Source organism: Lagopus leucura, unplaced genomic scaffold, assembly GCF_019238085.1.
Source record: "Lagopus leucura isolate 7727_CA_CO unplaced genomic scaffold, USGS_WTPT01 Super-Scaffold_100037, whole genome shotgun sequence".
Classification (NCBI taxonomy): Eukaryota; Metazoa; Chordata; class Aves; order Galliformes; family Phasianidae; genus Lagopus; species Lagopus leucura.
In genome coordinates, this window is record NW_024962286.1 from 861,696 (window position 1) to 887,421 (window position 25,726).

Here is a 25,726-nt window from a genome sequence, read left to right on the forward strand (position 1 = left end):
CACGCCGGGATCCACCCGCGGGGCACGTCGCTGAGGGAGGCGGTGTCCCGACCGCTCCCGCCTTCCTCCCCTCCCCTGGGCGGCCCCGCGGTGGGAGTCACGGGGCGGGCGGGCCGCTGCCATGGAGCTGCCTGCCGTCAGCCTCAAGGTACGGGGGGGGGGGGCTGAGCGGCTGTGGGGCGAGGCGGGTCGGCTGGGAGAAAGGGGAGCGGGTCCCCTTATACGGGGGTGGGCGTTGCGCTTGGTTTTGAGCTTGGTGCCCGGTGAGGAGGCGCGGGGGGTGTTTGAGAAGTGGTTATTTTTGCCTTTTGTGGGTTGGTTTTTTTTTTGGAGTGGTTGTCGCTCAGGTTGCCGCACGGGACGGCCGCCCCCCCTCCTCCCCCCTCTCCTCCCCCCCCTCCGGCACGGAGCGATGGGCGCCGCGCGTTACTGACGGGGCGAAGTTGGCGCGTAGGGAAACCGCCTCGGAAAGGCGACCGCGCTGCGGGCTGAATCTGACCGACAGAAACCGCTTTTTTTTTTGTTTTTCTTCATTTGTGTGGGAGAGGAGGGGGTGTTGAATGAGGGTGACTGTAAACTTTCATCCGGTATTTGGTGGAGAAACGGGAAATAAGGGACTGACGTTAACTTCAGGAGGAAGCGGCTCCTGGCACGGAGGCTGAAATCGCCCCTTTCCACGTTGCCCCTGAGACTGAACATACCCTGATACCGCCCGCTTTCCTCGGTTTTTCCTCCATTTATCATATTTTCGGAGCCTTTTAGGGCTACGTGCCGCTCACCGCCCAGCTTCCCTGTGGGGATTTTGGGCGCGTTGCTGAAAGCATCGCAGGTTGGGTTTGCAGCCCTTGGTTCGGAGCTGCGTGTTGCCAGCAGGTTGGGGGCTGCTCTGTGCCAGCTGCCCTGTGCTTGCAGCTTGCTATGGGAAGGCTTGCTTGTGGCTGTGCTAAGTGAAATCTGGGAGGTCATATAGGCGCCTTTCCCCTTCTTTTAGCTTGCTGAGAGAAGGGATTGCGCCCTGTTTAGAGGCAGGTGCACAAATGGCTTTTTCAGGGCCTGGCTTATGGGTTGTATTTGCAGTCACAGAACTGTAGGGGTTGGAAGGGACTGCTGGAGCTCATGAATCCAACCCCCTGCTAAGTGAGCTCCCTACAGCAGGCTGCACCGGAAAGTGTGCAGATGGATCTTGAATATCTCCAGAGAAGGAGATTGCACCACCTCCATGGGCAGCCTGCACCAGTGCTCCATCACTGACTGTGAAGAAGTTCTTCTATTACATCCCTGATATTTTGAGCTGATATTTTGCTCTGTCAAATTTTAGCTATTATGTGGTTCCCAGTCCGCTAGGAAAAGTGCTACATTCTCCTTTATTTATTTATTTATTTATTTTTTATTGCTTGTGTGTGTCTTTTTTTTTTTCCCCACACTAAAACAAAAGGGAAAAATAACGACATCAAATTAAAAAATCTGCCAGTGAAATCCCATGCTTCACCATGGGAGGTGGCGATGCAGGAGCTGGAAGAAAAGGCATGCTTCTTGAACGAATGAATCCCCATAAAATGTAAAATGTTGCATTTCCTCCCTGGTTTTTGGCAACCATTCTTAAATCTTTTCCTGGGTGAGAGTGATCTTGACCTGGCCAAACTTTTCTCAGCATTGGGAAGTACCTTTTTGTAAAGTTTGGGTGGGGAGGCACTGGAATGGGGTACCCAGAGAAGCTGTGGGTGCCCCATCCCTGGAGGCATTCAGAGTCATGTTGGATGACCCTGGGATGGTGATTGGCAGCCCTGCCCATGGCAGGGGGTTGGAACCAGATGATCTTCAAGGTCCTGTCCAACCTAAGCCATGCTGTGTTCTGGGATTCGAGGGCTGCAGCACAGTGAGTTAATAATTATCCTGCATCTTTGTACTGTCCCTGAATCATGGCCTGCTGCTCTGAAACACAACACAAAGCTTGACAAGGTTCAGAGAGAGACCAGGAAAAACACACTACTGCTATGTGTTGGCATTAACTACTTACAGTTTCTCTGAGATCAGAAGGATAAACCTAACAACAGAAGAAGAAAAATTCCAAAAACCTGTGTGAATGCAGTGTTTGAACCAGAATGCAGCAGAGTCTCAGCCTTGAGGTCCCTCTTAAACCTGTGTGTAGAACTGTATAATTAATATAGTAGGCCTTGACCTACTGTAGATGAGGAATCCTCTCCTGGAGCAGCATCTACTGGCTCAGCTCTCGTAGTAATGCTCAGCAAAGTGTGGAAAGCAGCATCACCTTATTTTTGCAGTGAATGTTTGATAGCTAGGGTTACTGCAATAGCTGTGCTAAATCTTGAAATATCAAGTTTGTTCAAGCTTGGAAAACAATGAATATGCCTGAAAACAGATGTCTTGTTCTTGGGTGTCTTTAGATGCTAGCTCTGGAATCATAGAATCATTTTGATTGGAAGAGACCTCTGTGCATCACCTAGCCCAGCCTCCTGCTCAAAGCAAAGCTAACTTGAAAAGTAGATCAAATAGGTCAACTCAAAGGGTTAGCAACCACTTTGGAGATTATCCAGTCCAGCTCCCCTGCTCAAGTAGGAACCCCAGAGGAGGCTGCAGAGGAAAGCGACCAGGTAGGCTTTGAATACCTTCAGTCAGGGAGGATGAGTTCCTGTTCCAAAGAACTCTTAAAAAAGCAACGTATGCTCTTCTTAGGTATGGATATATCCCCCTGAACAGATGGGAATGAATTCTTCTGTCTCACCAGGAGGCTGCCTGCAAATTATCTCACGTAATGACTGCAGCTTTAAATAATGTTTTTCATTAACACTGCGTTTTCTGTGTTAAAGCATACTGAGACCATCAGCCAATTCCACAGTGCCCCAAAGAGCTGTCAGATAACTCAGACTAATAGCTCGGAAGGCAGTGCTTTGTTTTTCTTTCAGCAGCCCCTTGGATTATCAGCCCTTGCCTACCTGACTTCATGCTGGTGATGGAGCCTGCTTCATAATTTAGTAACTGCAATATTGATCTAGACAGCTTAAAAAAAAAAAACAAAAAAAAAAACCCACCCTGTGTAATTATATTAGCTGCTGAGCCTTGAGGGGTCTTGTGCGTAACGTGCAATTAAATACTACCTAATTAAGAATTTCCCTGATGTTGTGATTGTCTCTTGGGTGAATGCTATTTGCATGTCTCCATTCTTATCCAAGAACATCTTGTATTCTCCTGATTAGCAGTTTCTGCCTGGTCTCTGCGGTGCAATCTGGGAGGAGGGGAGGCGGCGAGTGGTGCTGAAGCATTTTGTAGGCTTTCATGAGCAATTAAAAAAAAAATCATTATTAAAAACCTGTTCGAGCAGCGTTTGAAGTTCAGACAGTCCATGCTGAATGCTCAGCAGATGTGATAGGGTGCTAGAGAGGAACAAGAGCTTTATCTTACAGTATCTATGTTGTGACATCGTGGCTGGACAGTCCAAGGCATCACTCCTGGTTTCACTCAAGTCACAGCTTCATGGGTCATTAACTTTCTTGAAGCAAAGAGTTCTTGTGAAGTTAGACGTTTTGAGTCAATAAATGTAGCAGTGTTTGGGCACTGGTGTGTCACTGGAAGTGAAAAGGGTGGTGTAGCATGGCAGGATTGGGGTTTTAGGTTCCTAGAAGATGGCTTCAGGTCTCTCAGTATTGAGCTGAGGCAGGCTGCTGCTGTGAGCGGGTGGGGAGGGGGTGAAGGGGAATTCACTGAGGACCACAGCAGAAATGCTGGGAGCTGCAGTCGTGTCTATTCATGGACTTCTTGGTGGTGGGACACCAGATTGGTCCTGTATAAGCTGTGAATCAGATTGTCTGGCTTGCAGTACAAACTCTGCTAGAGTTCCAAAATCAATAACACATTTAGAAAAGGCTGAAGTGTGCTCTGAATCAACTGTCAGCAGTGATGATGACAGTAGTGAACAACTATAGTGGAGCACCACAGGAAATAGCAGCAGCAGCAGAGAAAAATGGTTTTGTCTTTGCTGGCCCAGTTGCTAGGGCAGTTTTTGCACTGGTTCCAGGGCACTCTCCCTCTCTGTCTCATGGAGGTGAGGTGGTGTAACTTTCTGTTGTTTTTCCCACAGTTTTCCCAATTGCTGATCTGTCTTCCTCTCTGTTTTTCCATAGGCCATCATTCTGGTGCACTGGCTGCTCACAGTGTGGTGAGTGATTGGTAACTGGCCTGGCTTGAGAAGAGGATGTTCCTTCAAACTAGGAATGGGATGTTCTTGGGGAGTCAGCACTCCCTGTTCATGCCTGTGTGCAAGGAGCTCCTAAGTCCCAGTGGTTGTATGGGAGCAGGGATAAATGCAAACACTGCTGCGGGCTCCTTGTGAACTTGGCTTGGGTTTTTTGTCTTGTTTGGCAGGGGATGCATGAATAACTCGTTTCCAGCCTCCTATGCTTGGGGGAATTTCAGTGTCCTTGCAGTGGGGATCTGGGCCATTGTGCAGCGAGATTCCCTTGATGCCATTGTGATGGTGAGTGTGAGGGCATTTGCCTCTACCAGGGAGAGGGTGGAGGGCAGAAAAGCTCCTTTGAATCGGTGATGATCTTCAGCTGCTCCCAGTGCAGCAGTGAACAAGTCAAACTCTTTATTTATTTATTCTAGTCTCCCCGAGGGAGCCTGGCTTCTACTTAAGCACTATAAACTGTGGTGAGAAGCATTCACTATCCATTATTTTGCTTCTCGGGGGTAAGGCATACTTGATTCTTTTTTTCTGCCTGCTGTTGTCACTTTTAACGCCAGACTCTGAGTATTCAATATGCTTGAGTTAGAGATGCCTTTTAAATCTCTTCTCTGATCATTAAAGAAATTGGCAAGCAAAAATAAACAACCCTGGAAGATACTAGTAGAAGGCGTCCAGCAGATGTGAAGAAAATGCGTGATGTATGAGATCACTTAGGATTATCTGTGTACCTGGGGGCATGTGAAGGGTTAGCACTGTGTTATACAGAGGTAAAAGCATGATTGTGTGAACATTGATCTTCTAGTAGATAGAACCTATAACTGGCTGTTACTCCTGCTAGTTAATCCCTCATCCAGTTCATGTCCTGTTCTCTCTTCCCAGTTCCTGACCGGCCTGCTGCTCACGGTCCTCACAGACATCATTCACATCTCTGTCTACTACCCTCTGCGTGGTTATCCCAGCGATGTGAAGCGTTTCAGTATGGGCATGGCCATCTTCAGCCTCCTCCTGAAACCTGGATCCTGCTACTTTGTGTATCGAATGTACCGGGAGCGTGGAGGGGACTACATCTTCAACATAGGTAGGGTGCTTCCTCTGCATCAGTGTGGGCCACGTCCTCTCCTGTTAGGGAAGGCTGCTGGAGAAGACTCTTTACCCTTCAGCCTCAGCCTTGTGCAGCTGGATCCTGCCTTTCTTTCCAAGGAGGAGGATGGCCTCTCTCTTCCTCGTGTCTTTTCTCCCTTTTGTGCTCCTGCTGAGTCTTAGGCCTTAAATTTACATTCTTCCTCTCTTCCCTTGCAGACCTGGAGTCCTTGTCTGACAGCCAGTTTGCCTACAGTGGTATTGATGTCACTGCTGTCACTCTTACTCAGTTAACTTAGGTTTTTCCTCTCTTCCACTTCCTTCATTTTATGCACTTCTTGGAAGCCTTTGGGTGTCCCTCTCACTTTGCCGACCTTTTCCTTCTATGGGAAAGTTAAGGCATCATTCCTTCCACCTGGATTATGCATGTGAGGGAAGGGTGGATTTCTGACTCCATGCTTTGTGCCCTTGCTAACTTGATAGTTGTGGACTGCTGTTTCCTTACCTGGGAAATGGGACTGATGTTTACCTTGTGCTCCTTTGCTTGGAGGCACTCATTTTTCCTCCTGGCTGCAGTTGCTAGGAATAATGTGGCAGCCTTGCCAGAGAGAGGTGTTAGGGTTGGGTATTCTGTCAGCTTCTTTGCCAAGCATTCCTGGGGCTGCTGCCAGAGATTATTTGCTGTGTGGGAGTTCATCCTGGCAAAACCAGCAGCCTAGTACAGTTACCTTTTTCTTTCCTAAGGCTTTGTAGGACAAAAGGTGGTACAACAGGCACTGTAGTGCTTGAAAGCTGCCACTTAGACTGCATTGGTGCTAGCAAAAACGATGAAGCTTCTTGTGAAAAGTGGTGGGAACTTATAAAGAAGGAGAGGCTGTCAGAGGAAAACAGCAGCTTCAGGGTATTGTTTGCACCTTGTGGTAGAAGAATGTGGATGTTTTCTCCATCAGCTGCTTGTGCAAATGCCATGCAGATCTCTCTTAGCTGGCTCAGAAGGCCATTGTGCCATGTTTGTGCCAGTTTTTATTACCTGCTGAGTGTACTTGTGACTAGGATTTAACATCTGTACCCTACAGAAAGTGTAGCTGAGTATTCTTCCTTCTTACCATGCTGTTCAGCACAGCATGCTGTCAGAATCTCTTCCCAGGCACAAGTTGGAATTCAGTCACGTAATACTTTTTTTATCTTCTTCTGAAATGTCTTCCTGACAACATTTTCAGTACAAACCATGTGCTGTTATTTTCTGTTGAATGTGATTGACAAATTTTCTCTTTTCCTACTAACTGGCATTTTTCTTTAGAACTGAATTGTGATTTTCCAGGTCCTCTGTCTTGTCTTTTGAAACAAAAGCCCTCTTCATTACTAGGCAGCATCCTTGCTACATAAAAACAAGCCTGTCGTGGTAATGTGGCATGCTCCTCAACTTTTGGTTTCTTCTAGGAGATTCAGTTTTTTGTATTCATTTTTTTCATCAAGCTTGTTCTCTTCTTGTTCAGGTCTCAACCGTGCAGGCCGGGACCGCAGTGCCTATGAGACAATTGATCAGCAGGAAAGCTCTCCGCTGTGGCCTGACTCAAGCAAGACAGCACAGCATCCATATTGAGGCCCTTGTCTGCAGCAGAATGGACACCTCCCTCCCTCAGTCCAGCCTTACGCTCCTCCCATGTCTGTTCTGATGAAACAAGACCTTCTACTGAGCAAACAGGAGAGGATCTGATTTGACTTTTCTTTTTCCTTCCTGAAGATTAGGCAGAGGGGTTCCTGGAATGAGCCCAGAACATCTCAGATAACTTTAAGCTCTGTGACTCTTTGTGATTCCAACACACTGCTTTCCTCCCTCCCCCTAAATCCCTCCTCTGTATGTGCAAGTGGATGCACCTTCTGCATTCTTCCAAGTCTTGTGTTGTGCCTCCTCTCGTTTGTAAGTAAGGGAGATGCACAAAATATTCCTGGGCAAGCTATCTTTAACAAGCTTATGGACTGCCCCTAAGACAGCACAGTTTAGCCTGTCTTCTTGCTGGTACGTTTCCAGGAAACATCTGAGAGTTCTTGAAGGCTGTTTTTGATGATGTTTTTAAATGAAGATTTATGACCATAACTCCATGTGCTAGCTGTGGTGGTTTACGTGCAGCTGGGGTTTGTATAAAGTGCTCTTACTGGGCCAGGGAGCATTCATTGATGCTTTTATGAAAGTTAAATGTCCTTCAGGATACTTAAAATGGCTGGTAAATGTTGATTACGTGTGCTCTGTGCCTTGAAATGTCCTTTTGCCTTCAGCTGCCTGCCTTAATGGGACTTGAAGTGTTATACTTTTCTAAGAAAGCTATGAAATGAATACAGTTCTGTGTTAGAAAAAAAATTACACTGGTCACCCATGTTTCATTTGAAAATATTGCTATTCCTGAGGCTCTGGGACTGTAGTCTGGGAGAGTTGTTATGGGACAAGGGCTACAAGGCTTCAGTGGCTCTGCTGTAAGCTTTATGTAAACGTGGACGGTTCTGCATGGAGATGTGTGGGCAGTGGAGGTAAGTGAGGAAAGGAAGGACTGGTGAATGGCAGGGGTGGGTTTGTGTAGTTCTGCACTGCAGTGGTGAGCTCTGGAACATGGCAAACTATAAATTTGGATCTTATGCACAGTAAACCTGCCCTGCTGTGGCTATCAGGGGGAAATTCTTAAAAACAAATGTTCAGCAGGTTTTGTTAGAAGAAGAAAAGATTGTCAGCCTTGGCTGAAGGAAAATACAAGTGCTGGGAAGATCTGTGCTTTTCTGCAGCAGGTTCACTTTCAAAGTATACATCTGTTATTTGACGATTGCATTTCTCTGACAAGACCTGCTGCTGTGTTGACTCTTCAACGACCAAAACCCTGTTAACCCTGCTCTAGCCCTTAGAAACGTACCAAATGTATCTTTAAAAGCAAGCATTTTTCTTTCAGGTTTTGTCACTCTAAACATTAGCAGGTGCTTCATTCCCTCTACAGCACGAGCATTATGGTGGCCTGCTGCTGTGCCTGGACCAATGTTGCTTATGCTTGGACGAACACCTGGTAGATGCTGTAGAGCTGCATTAATCTGATTTACTCTCCCATGATGAAGACTAGGTAGGCAGAGCTTGTTTTCTGTAAAGTGGCAGAGTGGACACATTCAGTGTTTTACTGTTCTTCAGAACTGTGCAGTGTCAGTATGGATCCCTGAATAATGTGTTTAAACACTCAGGAGAGAGGCAGCTTTTTCTTCCCCAGACCTGTGGACCACAGACAAAATGGCTGCTTTGAATGCAGCACTTCCTAAGTTCCTGAGCATGAACATATGGTTACATCTAAGGAAGCTCTTCCAAGCTGTTCTAAGTTGGAAAACAAAACAAAACACAACAAGATCTGTATCAGTGCCCATCTAGCTGATGTGCTGTGTGCTTTCCTGCGGAGAGGTCAGCAGATGTGAGGGCAGCACAGAGGAGCAAAGCAAGGCAGGGGTGTCAGTGCGCTTGCTGTGAATCAAGGATGCCAACTCTGGGCAGTAAAGCAGAGACAGATGACAATAAAAACTGTGCCCCTTCCCGGCTTCTGAGGAAGAAAATCCAGCCGTTGGCGCCTCTCCCTCAGTGGCGTGGGGCTGAGGGCAGGGCATGGCCCGGCGCAGGGAGCCGTGTGCTCCCACCCAGAGCATCACTGGCAGCCGGTGGGTGAAGAGGAAACGGCGTCCTTCTCCGTGGAGCTGAGAGGGTGCTTTGTGCAGCAACACCCGAGAGAGGTCGTGGCTGAGCTGCCCTGCCGTGCCAGACCCCACATCGTCTGGGCTGCCTTGAGAACGCTGTTCTAATTAGCCGTGGGCGAGAGCCGCTTTCCCGTGGCCATCTGCAGCCCTGGTGACAGGCGGCATTGCTAATCGGAGGGGATAAGCTGCTTAGGGCAGCCCAGCTGGAGTGAGCTCACTGCTGGAGTTGGGAGTTGAGGGGGGACAAAGCAGCCGGTTTGCCCCTGCCTTCAGAGGAGCAGACAAAGAGGTGCTGATCTGCCCCCTGGGTTCTGGCGAGGCCGAGCAGTATGGCCAGCAGCCCTGGCAGTGAGTAAGTGTCTCAGCTGCTGGAGCAGTGACCGTCTTCTCTATATTTTGGGGAGGAGTACTAAGCCACGAGGCTCGAGGCCAAGCTCGCCGTAATGGTGATGGTTTGGTTTGGGGGGCAGAAGTCTTGTTTCTGAGGCATTCTGTGCTGTTGGTTCTGTGATTGGAAGCGTGTTGGTGTGGTGTCGAACCAATCGCTGGTTCCAACTTGGAACATGAGCCTCGGTCAGCAGGGGTGGGAAGAATGGAGTTATCTGTGCAGTACTTGTGTTTGTCATTTATCTTCCTCGATATCATAATGCTCGAGTGGTGCTCACTTGAAAGAGCTTTATTTGCTTCCCATCGGCTGTGCTATCTACTTTGCTTGTAGTACAGAGGTAAACTGATCAGCTTAATTTTTGTTTGCAGAATTGGATTTATTTTGGGTTTTAATGCATTAGCATCATGCTACGCACGCGTTAAATGCTTACAGGCATAAAAGCTCATATGGAATCCATTGGTTGTGGATTTCTGCAGTTTGCAATATGCTGTTTGCCTTGTGGCCTTAGAGGGAATTTTAAAAGGCACTTCATAAAATCTTCCTGCCTTTCGAGTAGGATTAAATACTGCTTATAAGTGGCTACAGTAAGGTCTGAATGGTAATCACAGAAAGGACAACACACAAGAGTTTTAATGGAGGCATTCTCTTTCAGGTCTCAGTGAGACCGAAATTAGGGATATGTCAGGTGAAAAACAACTCAAATCAGCATGGCAATGTATTGAGTATTCTCAATATTGAGAAAGAACTGCTGAAGTGAAAAAACAACAGAGCAACCCAGAGCCAAAGTTCCAGATGTTCATGGAACAAACCAGAGCTGGTAAGTTTGACAATTCCAAACCCTTTGTAAAACTTCTGTGCGATATCTTTGGTTGGGTGTTCCTGGGATGCAAGGAGAGCTCCTGCAGAATGCCATTCTACATTTTGATGTTACAGTTGGTTGCAGTGAGAGATGCCCTAAAGAAGGTAGCAGTGCTTTGTCTGCTCGCTCTGTAAGTTGCCAACTTCTACTTGGCTTGAAAAAAACAAAAACGGTGCATTTGGTGAGATTTCAAAGGCAGAAACACCAGTTCCCAAGGATAATTGCAACACTGCATGATGACCTACTGTCCATTTGGCAGTCCCCTCCTTGTGGTGGTTACTGAAGGAGTTTATATGGCTGCTTGCAGCCAGGGATGTCCGAGGCTCACATACTTTGGAAACAATGCCACTTGAATGGAGACCTTCTGCTACTTGATTGTGTTTGAAAAAGATGGTGGGCATTTATTTCCTGCAGTCTTTCATATGTTGGCTGTTTGGGCTTTTTTTTCTCTTTTTTTTTTCTTTTTTTTTTTTAAAGATGATCTAGCTGTGTGTCTTTTTCACCCCATCATTTTCATTTTTTAGAAGAGGATTGGCAAAGAATGCTTGGATTGACAGCAATTGGCATTTGCATTTAAAATTTGAGGGAATGAAAGCACAGTTCCCTTGAATGGCACTTACTGCTGTTATCCACAACTTAAGGATCTGTTCTGCATGAGATCTATATGTGTAACCATCTGACTTAGTGGCTAGACTGCAAATTAGGTCTCCCATGTATGTTGTAATTCTTCCAAATTGGGGGACAGTGTCAATTCTCTGCATGTTTAAACACGATTCTGTCCTGTAGTGTGGATAAGGAGAAACTGCCCTATGTAGCCTTCAGCCTTTGCAGGGCTGCAACACAATTTGTGGATGAACCTGAAATTGACACACAGTTAAACAGTACCTTAAGTCCAGGCAGCACCATTGCTAGCAGCCATGGAGAAAATGGGCATGGAGGAGATGTGAATTTGATTTCTGATCAATGAAGAGAGGGTAATCATTGTAATCCAGATGGAACCAGGTTGCTCTGACTTGTGTTTGTTTTAAAGTCTTTCTCTTCCAGCAGTTTTGTTGCAGATTAAGTCTTTCCCTTCAGTCATTCCTGCTCTCGGTTGTGATTGTCTGCTGACAGCAGGATGGATATAGTGCCATATTACTTCCAGGATTAAGGCTGGTGGACTGGGGACAAAGAGACTTAGTAGGAAAGTACCCAAAGCCTGTGGCAAACGAGGGAAGATAGGTCGAGAAATATGCATGCTCCTTTGTTTATGTTTCTTCTTGTTTTTCTTCAGAGCAAAGAAACTTTCAGAAGGATGTGAATGTTGATCTGTATTCGGGTGCGAGAAGTTGAGCAGATATTTCTCATCACTGGCTTGAGGCTGCTGCACTCAGTGTAACTCACAGGCAGACAGAACAGTGCTGGCTGTGCACCTCATCACAGTCAGCTGGGCAGAGAGAGCCCAGACTGCTACAGACTGACCTCTCCTGGCCTTCTCAGCTGTTCCAGGATACCACCAGTCAGTTCTCCAGTTCCTGCTCCCAGCTGCAAAATAATCTCTACTCTAAGCTGCAGCAGCACATCTTGAAGCACGTGGCTCACAGGACTCCTCATCTTGCTGTGTCCACACTTCCTGCTGCAGAACTCCCTCAGGGACACTCTCACCTTGAGGCTTATAGCTTAGAAGGGAGAAGGAATGAGAATTTTGGCCTTCCTCAGCAGCACAGTCAGAAAGCAAAGGCAGCTGGTAGCTGCTCTATGCCTACTGCTCATCATCACTGTTTAGAAGGAAAAAACAAGAACAGTGACTATCCAGTGGAAAAGCAGCAGCCACCTGCTGTGTCTTGTATGGATACTGAGAACCCTTTGCTGGTCAATACACCTTTGCCATTTCATGCTGTAGATTGCCCTCTTAGACACAAATTAGTGTTGTGTATTTCCTCAAGGAGCTCAAGGGAAAGCATCAACACTTGTAGTTCAGCCCTGACTTCAAGTGATCTCAGTCCATCTAATTTGGAGTCCCTTCAGCCTATTTTGCAGTCCTCACAAATTTCTGCTGCTTTGTACTGTTCAATCTGGAGGCTGAAGCAAGAAATTGCTTTCATGGGGAGCCGGGCCTCCCTTCCTCTGGAGCCCAAGTCTTTTCCAGTCAGTGACAGTTTGTGCTTTGCTCCTGATGATCCAGCTCCTACTATCCTGAGCACAGGAGAACAGCTAGCTGGAGCAAAAACTAGCGCTGCTCAGGCAAGATTGAGATGGAGCATTCCATTTGCTAAAGGCACGAGCCTTGGTGCAGTGACGAGGGACTTTGGGCACGCTGAACCTCTCTCTGTCTCTCACAGATGCAGATACATTGACTCGAGCATGTGGAGAACCAAACTTTCAGGTGGCATCCATCCAGATGGGCTGTCTGCTGGGATGGGCTCTGGCAGGCTTGTGGATACAGAAGATTCTTCCAACGATTGCTCGCCTTATTTCAGATGCCAGTCCCAGCCAAAGCCAACTCTGGAAACTGGTGGGTTTTATGTTCATACAAGAAATCATTCATGTGAAAAGGTTCTTAAAGCAGAAGGGACATCTGGTGAGGCATCCCTATGTGCTATGCCTTGGATAAAAAACCACCCTGAGGGTCAGCACGTGTCGCTGGAAACGTGGTTGGCTGGGACTCAGATGAACGTTGGCATATCCATGTATGGGACTCCAAGAGAAGTGTGTGTAAGAGTCACTTCTGGAGATCAAGAGTTTAGGCCAGTACAGCAACTTAGCATTAAATCTGTAGAAATCAAGAACCCCAAACCTCCTGTTGAGTCCGGCAAAGGCTTAGAAGAGGTATGTGACTGTAGATCTCCAGCAGCCAGCAGGATGGCAGTGGGGGACAGCCAGTCCAGCCTCTTCAGCACTCAGGTTGGAAAAGACATTGGTGACTGTTCCAACATAGAACATGTGAATGCAAACAGAGAAGAAAGGAGAAACAGACACTTCCAGCAAAGCAGCTGGAGGAACTGGGAAGCTCCTGACCACCGTGAAGAACCTTGCGTAGAGAAGAGTGCCAAAGAACCACGGTGCTGTGAAGAAGGGAGCCAGACACAGGAAGCTGTGCCCAGTGAGGTGAGGGTGGGCTCGCTGTGTAGCATCCCTAATAGCAGATACTGTGCTTATTTCTACTTTTTGATAGAAGTGCAAAGGTGAAGCCCAGCAGTGATGGAAATGCTTGTCATTTATTTTTCTGGCTCTGAATGGTCAGAATCTCCTCTTTCTGGTCCTTCTCCATCTCAACATTTGCGTGCATCTTCCTAAACACCAGCTTGTTCACTTGGTTGGTCTTGGGAATGTGAAGACCCGTTTATATTCCCAGGATCTACATGCGGACCAAAAGCATTAAGCAATTTTTCTTCCCTGCTTAATTGCAGGGTCCTGAGATTCCAGTTTTGTTGTGCCTTTTAGTGGCTGAAGTGTGTGAGAGCTTTCAGAGCAAAAGCACCCAATGTAACACGCAATGCTTAGCAGGACTGTTCTGGACTCCATCCAAAATGGCTTACCATGCTGGGCACAGGCAAACTCTTTGACAGTAGGGTATTGGAATGACTGTTGTCTTCTGTCTGTTTTCAGGTGTCAGAGAACAGCTGCTGGTCTCCAAAGGTGAATGAGCAAAGGTAAAAAGGACTCAGAATTTTTCATGTGAGTGTGCTGGTAGCTAATGGGAGGAAAACTGCTGGAAAGTGGCTGAGGAACCATTCCTGGCTTTAGGATTTAGCAGTGGATCTTCCATGGTTGGCTCAGGAGCTACATCTGGTTGTTTTCAAAAGCTGGCTGTCTAGAATGGAGTGTACTTTAAAAACCAGTATTTTTATCTTTAAAATTCTTCCTTCTAAATTCAACTTTAGTTACTATAGCGATGGAAAAAGCATTGGTACTACACATAACCTTTCACTGCAGCAAATTGTAGCATGCTCATTCCAGAGTTAGTGAAGATCAAGAACAGGGCTTATTCATGAGATGGGATTGAAATTTGTCATCTGTGGATCAGAAGAGCGTGAGATGGACATCTTAGTGTGGTGTGAGGCTGCAGGTTTTTCACTCTTTAGAGGGAATTTCTTTTCAGTTTGATGCCTGAAGTCTGATTGCCACCTTCTGTCTGTGTTTAATTTTTGTATGTTATTGGAGCTCACTTGTGCTTTTTCTCTCAAAGTTTCCAGCACTTACTTGACAGACAAATGGTAACTAGGTGTTTCCATGCCTGGAGGGACCACGTCAGCTGGAAGAAGGCTGCAGCAAGGCAGCAGCAGCCTCAAAAGGCCCTCAGTGCTTTTGGCTTGGTAGCCCAGCAAAGATGTGCCTCAGCTCTTTTAGCTGCCAGCTTCCACAAGGTGAGGATGGGCCAGGGGCAGTACAGGTGGCACCTGTTTGAAATTCAGTGATGTGGACCCTTCTGCTGATACTCTGCCTACAGTTTGTTTTAACCATGTGGTTCCTTCTTCAGTGGAAGGAAGCTGTGACAAAACAGAGCCAAAAACAAGCTGCACAGTCTGAGTCATATTCATGTACCCAAAGTTCATCAGTGGGTTTTTCTGGAATAGGAAGATTAGCAACTATGACAACCTCAGCTCAGCACCAGCTTACGGAAGGATACATGAAGGAAGCTGAGCAGGCTTGTAGGTAAGCTGAGAGGATTCTCCTACTGTAACTCAGACAAGTGGAGGTTTACAGACATTTTTATCAGAGGGTGTGAAACTTGTGTCCGGGTCTGTGAATGGATTGCTTGCTGCAGATAACTGCTGCAGTAATTGGTATCCTAGAGTTTATAATGCACTACTGTTCCAGTCTGATTTGTGTCTGACACAGCTGTGCTGTACTCTTTCTTGAGTTCAGCTATCTCCTGCATATGGAATATGAGTGTAAATAGTATTGTTCCACTCCAATACCACAGTCTAGCAGGACACGAGATGGTCAAAAGAAAAGACCATCATTCATCCTGTTGATTCTGAAGGCAGGAGAGCAAATCTGGACAAAAAGATAGGGCTACCCAGGGAGAAGGGAGGCTCTGGATTCACTTTGCATCTGTCTGGACAGAAGGGTTTTAAGGCATACTCGCAACTTTCAGGGTGGAGAGCAAACTGTGGACACAGCTTCATCGCAGGCAGAGAGGAGATGAGTTCTGCTGGAGAGCTCAAGCAATAAGAGATGTGAGGCGCCTAGCTGGTAAGCACGCGCTCTGTGGAGCAGCCTGAATGGAGCCATTGTTTCACCATGTTTCTTGGTCAGGGTGTAGTTGTTGCATTGACCTGGCTCTTCTAGAAACTGATCCTGCAAACAGCTGGGCTAATATCTGTAGTGGTAGAGGCTGGCTTACCTGCCCTGCCTTACGCTTCTGCTTTGCTGCTTATATAAATTCAGCTGTAGCAGATACTGTTGCTCCAGCAGTGTGATCTATCTCCATTAAGTGCCTTTTCCGGACAGCTAGAGTTCAGCCTGGAAATGATTGCTGTGTGACACTAAGCTGTTTCAAGTTCTTCTAAGTTGCTTTTCTTCCTGTCAATCTGTTCCTGCCCTGTAACACAGCAGCTTTCAGACTGTGGCGCCTTCAGAAGGAGCTGCTGAGCAATGAGGAAGGCAGGCTGCTGGAAGCATATGCCCTGATGGAAAAGAAGCGGCTACAAAACATTTTCCAGGTGTGGCAGTCCCGATATTTGGAAAAGAAAAAGATTTTAGGGCTGACAATTTGGATCCAAAGGAAATTGGTCTCCCGGTAAGTTGATGAGATGTATTTTTAATGTGGAAAAAAGTTCATTCTGGAAGTCCAAGGAATGATGGTGCCAATCCAGATAATGATGCGTTGCTCCATCTTAAAGTCATCTTTTTATTTTATTTCAGGAGTTAATAAAGGTAGAAATATATTTTGGTCAAAATAGATTTGATTTTAGTGGCAGTAGAAACTTGATTTAAAGGACTCAGAAGTCAAAGTCCAGAAAAAGATTTAGTAGTTCAGTATTCTGTTTTCCTTTGGTCTTTCTCAGGTGCTTCAGTGCATGGAAGGAGGCTGTTGAGCTAAAGGCTTATTACAAGAGCAGCCTGACACATCTCAGAGTAGAATCAATGAGGAAATACTTCCAGCAGTGGTTTCAGATGCTGCGGGTCAGAGAAAGCAATAAGCAGGCAGTGGTGAACCTCCTCCTTCTGAGATGGAGGCAGCATTATGGTGAGTGTCATGGGGCTTGTGGAGCACCTAAGATTTGGAGTTGCTGAGACTTATTCCTTCTCCACTTGTACAGTGAACTGAAGCCTGAAAAACAACTGAAAACAGCCTGATAATAGAGAGACACAGATAATAAATAGAACCACAGAATCTTTTGAGTTGGAAAGAACCCTTAAGGGTGATCTAGTCCAACTCCCCCACAATGAACAAGGACATCTACAGCTAGATCAGGTTGCTTAGAGCTCTAAGCCATCCAGCCTGAGTTTGAAGGTCCCCAGGACCCTGGGCAACCCATTCCAGTTCTCAGTACATGTAACTAAGAAATACCATGAGCAATAGGTGGAGGGCTAGTTGTTCTGGATGTGTCTCCAATGCTATAAGCAGTTTGGTCCCTATTTCATAGACCTAGAAGAAAGCCTTAAGCCTTAAGTCTTGAAAGAAAGCTGTTAGAGAGCTGGGCTGGACTGAGTTTCATATGAATGCTTTCTGACAATTGTTTTCTCTTGTCAATCTCTATAATTGGCTAAGGACCAGCTGTAAGCTCAGTATCTCACAGAACTACAGCAGAAGGTGATGACAGCTGGCCATGGTGGGCTGCAGTGCCACAGTTTCCTGAGAAAACAGGTTACTCTCTTGATGACTTCTGCCTAAAGATGAAACTCCAGAGAGTGTATCTGTTGTGGAAGGAGAGGCTGTACGAGCACTGCAGAGCTGAGTGAGTGACAAAACCAGTTCCTGGAGCCTTCTTTGGTTGTATCCACTTGACTCCCTCTTGTTCTATCTGTTATCCATCTAATCTTTACTAGTGTCCCCCTCTGGTATCTCTCTTCAGTCACTTTGCCATCTCAATATCTTCTGTCTCAGTTCTTTCTCTCAGGCTTTGGAGGAGCGTAGACTCAGAAAAGCTCTGAAATTATGGCACCAGAAGTATCTCATACTGAAGACAAACAAACAAAGTCCTCAGCTCTCTCACAGGGCTGTCTATGAAGAACCTCTTGCTGTGCTGTTTTGTGAGGAACGCTCAACATCTTCTGGCTTCCACAGCAGTGCTACAACTACTCTTGCCTCTCAAAGCTCACTGGAAAAGGTGAGGAAGTTTTGTTACAGGTCCTTTCTCTGTCCTCTATGTACAAACAGCTCTGAAATTGGGATTTTTCAGGAAATAAATTCTGCTTCAATGTGGAATTGTCATTAAGAAACTGTGCTCAGTATTTAGACCTGAAGAGCTCTCAGGCTGTAGGGTCCTGGCATCAGAAGTTGTAAACTCACTTCTCTCTCATCTCTCCTCATGTAGTGATACTGGGAACTGCTGAGTTAGTGTGGTTCTCGTGTGTACTTTGTTCCTGTTTGTGGCTGCAAGGTGGAAGGGATGAAATACAAACAAGCTCTTCACTGAGAAAAGGTCAAACAGGCATATTTGCTGCCTCTGTGATGGCTTGCTTTCCCATCAAGGATGTGTTTGTGCTCTGGAGCTGCCCTTGCTAGCCTGCATTTCCTTTGGATGCATTCTGGATTTTCCTGATTCTTGGCTGAAAGGAGGTGTAAATGACATGGTCAGAATGGTCAGAACTGTTAGCAGAGTAATTCTACTGTTAGAACACTTGTCTCATGGTGTCTTTTTCTCTCCTTACATGCAGGAATACAGTTTTAGTGACAGCAGCCAGCAGAGCTGCTCCTCCGTTCTGACTGCTGAGGATGTGCCATACCTGCCCTATTACAATTCTTTCCTGCAACTACACCAATGTGCAGAGCTGCCAGCTGAGCTGGGTGGGGAGCTGTGCTTGCAGGCTTCCTTTCCTCCCTGGAGGACTAGATCTGGGTAAGTTGGAGACTTGTTCCTTGGGATGCTGGTTGTTTGGTCTGACCAAATTCATTCTTTCAGGATAGTCACTCACACCATCTCACAACAGCCTTACAGATACTTTCTTCTTTCTCTTGCTTTCCTGACTGACGTATTTTTCTTGCAGAGAAAATTGGTTTGTGGGAGGTCAGTTCCAGTCTTTGGCACTGCAGAGTGCAGACAGTGATGTCCAGCCTCTTGTCAGTTACTCTACATGGGAAGAGGTGAGACCCAAAAATGAATGCAATGCATGTAAATGTATAACTGCTTTTTGCGTGGCCCAAATGAGGAAAGAGCCTTTGGGTTTCAGGTGTCAGGATATGGAAGATCTCACTTCTTCTCTTCTTGTGATTGAACAGAAGGCCTGGGGGGAGGGGGGGGTTGAGCTACATCTTAGGGCAGCTCTTCCTGTTCACTTTCTAGTTGAATTGGAAGTTGTCCATCTGCCTGGGATTTAAAAATCATGTCAGACCCTTGTATATAGATGTGTGTGAGTGTAGGGGCATGATTAGCAACAGAGACTTAGTTGTCACTTCCACAGAAGTCACAGCAGCAAGAACAGGCTGAGCTGTAGGGAGTGACTGTGTCTAAACAGCAGTTCAGGACTTTGTTTTTCTGAATTACAGGACTGCAGCTCTGAGAAGGAGGTGAAGAGTTCCTGGCACCATGTGGAGAAATGCTGCCTGGAGAAGTACTTCATCATCTGGTCCACTCGAACTCAGCAACTCACAAAGGCCCAGCAGTACTGCAGGCTTCTGCAGCTGTCTCGGTAGGTATTGTGCTTCTCCGAAGTTTCCTAAAGCTGTCTGTTTCAGGAGCTCCACACTTGCTTTTCAAGAAGCCCCCTCTTTTTCAGTGGAAGTTTTGCAGCCCATTATTTTATTTTCCTGCTTCAAAATTATTATATCTAAATGCTGTTCTCTCTGCGTTGATGAGCTGCCTCAGAAGTTAGAGTGAGCCCAGTGCTGCTGGTGTCAAGCCTTGGTAACTTCCTATCTCCTGAACTGGCCTTGCTCTCTACTTATTCAGAAATTGCAGAGAACGGAAGACTTGGCACAGCCAGGACAGAATACTTTACTCCCTTACACCCTGCCCTGCCTTTGGTTTACCCTGACATTTACTTAGGAAAGGATCTGAACAGATATGATGCATTTCCTAAAATATCTCACATATATTTATTGTTAAGGTTTTGATTCCAAATGTATGACTCTGTCTGAGTTATTCCTACAGATGGCTCCAATGATCTTTTTCTTTCTCAGAGCCTTTCTCAGATGGCACCACTGGGCTGCAGAGAACAAGAACCAAAAAGTAGCAGCAGCCCTTAAATACCAGCTTAATTGCTGCCGGATGGTTTTCAGCTTGTGGAAGAAGAGACTGGCCCAGAAAGTGGAAGCTGACCAGAGATTCAGGAGTCACCTCCACCAGATGACTGCTGATGCTCTTCGGCGTTGGCATTCCTACTGTCAAAGTAAGTTACTCCATCCTACAGCAGCATTTACCTCTGTATAAGAACACTGTGGGAATGGTTGGGCTGGAGAAACTCCTGCTTCTGGTTGTAGGCGTGTGAACATTAGTCTAGGGGCGAGTGAGAGCCTTATTGTCCTGTTCTGTGTATAACTGATGCTAGGGAGATGCAATCAGGGAGGCTGATTGGGGAAGGGGTGAACTAAGTAGTCTTTTCAGCTGCTTGGGAGATGATGGGCCAGACTAAGATTTCCTAGACTGCAATTTGCAGCAGGTGTATTGTCTGCTCTTGTGTGGATGCTGTAATGGGGGAGGGAGAAGTAGAACTTATCTCAGCAAGCTTCTGTCTTTTCTCATAGGGAAGTGTAATATGAAGGAGCTGCAGCAGAGATGGGCTCAGCATAGCTGCCAGGAGAAGAAGAGATTGATCCTGCAGACGTGGCGCTGCCAAACAAGGCAGCTGAAAAATGCTGCTTTATTCTGGGAGCGTCTCCTCCTGCACAGGTTTGTTTCCTTTCTTTGAAGCATTTCCAAGGGAAGCTTTGAGTGAAGAGCAATTTATGTAGCAGCAGATCCAGTGTATTCAGACCCGTTTGATCAGTGAGATGATTTATGCCAAGGATTCATTTAAGGCATGGGAAGTGAAGGTTTGTTCCTAGCAGATTTACTTATGAATTGCAGGCTCAGCCTCAGAAGGAGAGAAGGTCAGGAAAAAGCAGCAACAAAAAAGAAACCCAGTAAAACCTTAGCAGCTGTGATGCTTAGACTCTATGCTCACCCCACCCAGTTGCATTTTCTTCTGCAAATCAATCTGTGTGGTGGCACCCTAGTGGGAATTGTGTTTCGGAGAAGTCCTTCATGTTGCTCCTTCCCGTAGAGTGCCTCCACCATTAATCTTCCTTCTGAGCCCTCTTTTGATGGGAGATCGCCTCTAATTTCTCACCTTAATGTCAATAAATAAATCAGCTTGCCAGTCAGCATGACTGTGGTGCAGGCTGAGCCCTGTTTCTTCTGAGGGGGGCATTTTTCATGCTAGGATAACCTGCAATAGATTCTCTTGATCTTCAGAGAAGCCTGCCAGGCAGAGGATATTTACACCTCCGTCCCATGGTGCAGTGGGGCAGTTTGCATAATGAAAACCCAAGTGGAATGAGGAACCAACAGGACGAGCCAAGAGTTAAAAGCAGATTTGCTTCTGGGTTTGTGCAGGGAGGCTGCCCTCCATGCATCAGAGTAGATAGAGGAGGAGTTATTGTAGGTGCAGATTTGCGGTGCTGTTAATTGTGTCTCCTCCTGTACACACTGTAGGATTTGTTTATTTGTTAAATAAAATCTTGAATAAAATTTGAATAATTCTTTTCCAGCCATATATTCTGTGTACAGCAGACCCTCAGCGTTTCAGCCAAGAAAAAGAGGAAAATCTGCATCTTCACAGTGAGATGCTATTTTGAATCCAGCTTGGTTCTGCAGCAGGAAGACTTAACTGGGTCTGCTGGGATTGTGCTGAAGGAAATTTCAGCAGTGTCATTACTCTTACTCCACAAGTAAACAGCCTTTCTCTATAAAGCATCATCCTAAAGATCAGCTGCTGGCACAGGGAAAGATCAGACTGACTAATTTAATTCTTTCTTTTTCTTGTCAGCAGAGGGAAAATGTAATATTGTATTCTGTTTGTAGGGGTATTTAAAGAGCTGCAACACTGGAATGGCCAGAAGGGAGCAGTCATACTCCTTTGACCACTTATACGTAACACTGCAGAGTGGGTTGAGAAGGTGGAATTTGGCCCATTGTCTGTTTGGTGCTGATAAAGAGCACTTTTCTGCATTTGTACTGTTTTTCAGGTGCATAGTCATCTGGGCCCAGGTCACTGCCTGCAGACTGAGGCAGCAAGAAGCCCTCTGTTATTTTAGAAGGGTCAGAGAGCAGCATCTTCTGGAAGTGAGTTTTGCAGAATGGAGAGTGAAGTTCATGACAGCTAAACAGCAGTTGCTGGGAGAGGAGAAAAGCCACACGTGGCATGGATGTTCTCAAGCTAAAGCCTGTCAGCGCTGGCGATTGGCCTCAAGGGGACAGCAAGCCCTGCACTTGGGGTCTGTGGCCACTGTGAAACAGGTAAGAAAAAAGTCCTCCTGAGATGATTTAGAACACCCAGTTGGCTTGTGGGTCACCGAGCACTGAGCTGCATTGACAGGGCTTGTAGGAAAACCTGGTTTGGCTTGTCCTAACTGTGGTAACTGCTTAGTTTCTGCCTTGAAATTCTTTACAGACTGTGCAAACAACTTCATCACCATAATCTGGCAACCATCTGGAGCACAGTATTAAGGAGTGGGGATATTTTTGACCAGAGAGACAAGAGCACTCCTTCCTCTCTGCTCAAAGGTGGGATGGGATAATCACTGTCCCCACAGAGCAGACAGAGCTGTCAGGGGTGCATACTATTTCAAAAGGCTCACAGCTAATAAACCACAAAGAGCTGGATTGATTTTTTTTGAAAGACTGAGTCAGTCCTGCTGGGGTCTCATCTGTGCAGTTTCCAGCCTGGGGTCTAGCACATTAAACTACCTGCAGGGATATGAACATAAGTGTATCTGTAAGGCTAGTTTCTGTGCTGTATGTGTGCATGTGTTCAGACTTGGTTGCAGCTGTGTTAATTCTGTTTGCAGGCCTGCAACTATTGGACAAAAGCAGCTGCCTTTTCCCAGTGCTCACGGCAATGCAGTACCCTGATAGGTGCTAGGAAAAGCAAGAAGATCTCCTTGTCTTTGTCCATAAGTAAGATACCCCATTCTCTCTTCCTTTTGTGGGGCCATATGGGGTGTGTGAGCAGGGAGGGGGAGAGGTGCTTGCCAACCTAATGACTGGGGTTTCTCTCTGAAGCAGATGCTAACTGCAGTCAAATTTTGACTGTGAACTGCTTCTGTTTTCAGTGTCCAAAGGACTGAGAACCTGTGGCAACTCTAATCTCTTCCTTCTGTTAGCTCCTGTGTGATTCCTCTTTTCTTTCCTAGAAAGCAGAGGATGCAGAGAGAAAGGCTCAGCTCCAGCTGCTTCCCTTGGGTTTTTTCCCAGTGCTGTTCACCGCTGGCTGGTGATCTACAGAAGCCAAAGGAGGACTGAAAGGCTGCTGCTCCCTCAACAGCTAGAGAGACATGATTTGGTAGGACCTGTCCCTGGGCGTGCCAGGATCCAGGAGAACAAAGCAGAGGTGGACTCCGATGAATGGAATGACAATTGGCTTGGGTAGGCAGAGTTGGAGGGCTCTGAGCTTCATCACTGTTCTGCCACCAGGGAAAGACTCTCTGACAAAAGCTTGTTTTCTTCATTTTCTTGCCTACAGGAGGAAGTACCTGAGGTGGTGGCATCACACGGTGACGCTGCACCGCTGCCAGCGTGCCAGGAGGCTGCGCAGTCTGGCAAGGGGTTGGCAGCAGTGGAAAGAAGCCAGCAGGGTGGTGATGCTGGCACAGGTGTTGGTGAGTGGTACTGCCACGTGGGTGTCAATGATGGGTGTTAGTGGATAAGCCCACTATGCTTGCAGCCTCCACTACATTCTAGAAGATGAGACCTGGGGATTTAACATGCTCAAATGTGCACATAAAATTCCAGTTTGCTGCTGTGGCTACTTTATCCAGCTTTCTCTTTGAAATACCAGCTGTCATTTGTCTCCCCTCTGCTCAGGACAAGATGAAATGGTTTCAAACAAAAAGAGGGGAGATTTAGAATGGATATAAGAAGTTTTTTACAATAAGGCAGTGAGGCAGTGGCACACGGGTTGCCCGGAGAGCTGGCAGTGCCCCATCCCTGCAGATACCCAAGGTCAGGCTGGAGGGGGCTCTGAGCACTGATGGAGCTGCGGTTGTCCCTGTTTATTGCAGAGGAGTTGGAGCAAGTGGCTTGTAAGAGTCCCTTTCAACTCAAACCATTCTATGATCTAATCTGTGCACTGCCTTTCTTCCTGGCAGGACCAGCAGCGGCTGATAGAAAAGGCCTGGAGAGCATGGAGACGTCGGTATTTACAAAGCTGTGTAGTGCAGAGGTTTCTGGAGGTTGAAGCCAGAAGCCTACTGTCTGAGGTAAGCACTCAAGGCTGCTTTTATTCTTAGAACCCCAGAACTCTGGTACAACCATAAGGGTTAAAAGGTTCAGATCTAAGCTCAAGGTGCCAAGACTCCAGGGAGGGCTATCCCTTATTGCCACCTGGAAGGTGAAACAGAACATGGAGCTATGTCTGGGCCCACGTGCTTCCTTGTTCCTGTGAAGTGTCCCATCAGAAAGATAATGAGCAAATGGCAGTTTGTGGTTAGAGGGATGTAAAATGAGTTCCAGACACCTATGTCATTTTGTGGGAAACAGCTTCTTCTTACTGTGAGGGTGAGTGGGTGTGTGCCTTTACTAAGGAATTGAAAGGTGGAAGATGCCAGGCTCTGTGGTGGATCAGCAAACACCACAAAGGGACAACTGATGTTCCCTGTATTTCCCTCCCTGGACAAAGCACTACTGAAAGGAGAAGTTGAATACATCAAGGAGAAGTTGAATACATCAAGAAATGGGACTTGCCCAAAACAAGGGGAAGTAGCTTTCAGCTTTATTTAGCTTTATCTTTGGGGTAGCAGAACTCTGATAAGGGTTTGAAGGGGCACATAACAGGATCTTTATCCATGAATCCTCTGCCTCTTGAGAGCCCATTTAGGGAACAGTCAGGCTCCACACTGTTACTGGAGGACTGTGGTGACTTGCACCCAGGTCAGGCAAATTGTTGTAAACTTGAATGTGCAAGCAAAGCCCAGTATCTCAAATAGTCGCTTCCCTCCTCTGCCTCCTGAAGGTCCATGCAGGATTAAGTCCTCCTTTACACGATGAGCGCAAGTATTGAAAGGAGGGCAGAGGGAGGAGGTTGTCACTTTGATTTGTACTCTTCACTTCCCTTGTTGGCTACAGTAACACGGGGGATGGAGAAGACAGTAAGTGAACAGAGAGGCATCTGGCTTGGCCACTGCTAGAGAAAGAGCTGGGTTCACTGGTGCTGTGAGGGTGGCTGCAGTCCCTCCAGGGCAACCTGAGTTTCTGATTTGTCCCCTCTACTTCAGGCGTTTGGAAGATGGCGTCAGCTCACAGTGTTCCAACTCAAGGACAGAGGACACTGCTGAGTGTGGGGCCTGCCTGCAGCTGCTCATTTCAGGAGTGGAGGATACAGCTGGCAGTCACAACAAAGAGCTGGTCTCCTGCAATCTAGAAAGCAGTGCATGATCTACCTGTGTGATTAAAAACAGTGCTGCAAGCCCAAAGCATGGTGATAGCCAGAGGACAACCAGGAAGAGGTGGTATCCAGAGAAAGGTCTTATTTAAGGACTGATATTCTGCCTCCCTACTGCACAAACTTGAGAACTTGCTTAATGGCTTTTGTTGTGAGGTTGCATTCCCTTTTCTGCTAGAGCCTGATTTTGCTGGAGTTCTGATTAAAAGTCAAAAAATACTTTATAGGACCTCCCTTAACTTTTTTTTTTTGGTAATTGAGAGCTTAGTGTCATGTAAGGGACTAAGCAAACTGTGGTTTTGAAGAAGTGAGCAGGAATGTGTCTGTGGAAATGCTACATGCTGTCGATTCCAAAGTTTGGACTGATGCTGGTCACTGTGAACAGAGACCTTATTTTTAAGATTAGGCTCTTCCCTTGGGTGGTTGGGATGATTCCCACTTGGCCCCCACCCCCTGTCCAAGTCCATCAGCTCTTCATTAAGGCTTTCAGTGGGTGGCCAACCTCTTGACTGCTTCCTGCTGGTTTCTTTCTGCACTGAATGGGCTAGGGATGAAGAAACCTGCTGGGAACAGCTGAGCACCAAAAGCTTTGCTGGGGGAAGACAGGCGTGTCTGACCCCCAACCTTCCCATTACTTGCTCCTGTGATTGATGCCCTGTAATTACCCTGGATATATGAGCCCAGTCTCAGACAGCTGTAATGAGAGGGTTTGAAGAATCTCGAAAAGGCTTTTCTTCCTTGCTTGTTTGAA

At 46.7% G+C, this 25,726-nt stretch overlaps 2 protein-coding genes across 2 annotated transcripts; both read left to right on the forward strand.

Annotated features, from left to right (window-relative positions):
• Positions 1–82: 82 nt before the first annotated feature.
• On the forward strand, positions 83–7,646 carry LOC122186536 (angiotensin II receptor associated protein). Its single transcript, XM_042883300.1, has 5 exons — positions 83–148; positions 4,140–4,174; positions 4,381–4,492; positions 5,084–5,282; positions 6,781–7,646. Exons 1-5 carry the CDS (start codon positions 122–124, stop codon positions 6,885–6,887), a joined length of 480 nt encoding a protein of 159 aa, XP_042739234.1. The 5' UTR covers positions 83–121; the 3' UTR covers positions 6,888–7,646.
• An 82-nt stretch (positions 7,647–7,728) lies between these two features.
• CUNH1orf167 (chromosome unknown C1orf167 homolog) lies at positions 7,729–25,182 on the forward strand. The gene is made up of 23 exons (XM_042883299.1): positions 7,729–7,810; positions 8,221–8,385; positions 10,039–10,203; positions 11,519–13,332; positions 13,834–13,877; positions 14,414–14,591; positions 14,705–14,880; positions 15,326–15,423; positions 15,784–15,970; positions 16,239–16,420; positions 16,946–17,132; positions 17,282–17,504; positions 18,055–18,236; positions 18,385–18,481; positions 18,884–19,026; positions 19,517–19,725; positions 20,081–20,225; positions 21,563–21,833; positions 22,385–22,493; positions 22,730–22,961; positions 23,059–23,194; positions 23,684–23,794; positions 24,809–25,182. Exons 4-23 carry the CDS (start codon positions 11,983–11,985, stop codon positions 24,866–24,868), a joined length of 4,320 nt encoding a protein of 1,439 aa, XP_042739233.1. The 5' UTR covers positions 7,729–7,810; positions 8,221–8,385; positions 10,039–10,203; positions 11,519–11,982; the 3' UTR covers positions 24,869–25,182.
• Positions 25,183–25,726: the final 544 nt, after the last annotated feature.

Coding starts and splice junctions, on each gene's coding strand:
- LOC122186536 (XM_042883300.1), top strand. CDS start 122: ATGGAGCTGCCTGCCGTCAGCCTCAAG. Junction 4,175..4,380: donor CACTGGCTGCTCACAGTGTG/GTGAGTGATTGG, acceptor CTTGTTTGGCAG/GGGATGCATGAATAACTCGT. Junction 4,493..5,083: donor CCCTTGATGCCATTGTGATG/GTGAGTGTGAGG, acceptor CTCTCTTCCCAG/TTCCTGACCGGCCTGCTGCT.
- CUNH1orf167 (XM_042883299.1), top strand. CDS start 11,983: ATGCCTACTGCTCATCATCACTGTTTAGAAGGAAAAAACAAGAACAGT. Junction 17,133..17,281: donor TACGAGCACTGCAGAGCTGA/GTGAGTGACAAA, acceptor CTTCTGTCTCAG/TTCTTTCTCTCAGGCTTTGG. Junction 18,482..18,883: donor GTTACTCTACATGGGAAGAG/GTGAGACCCAAA, acceptor TCTGAATTACAG/GACTGCAGCTCTGAGAAGGA.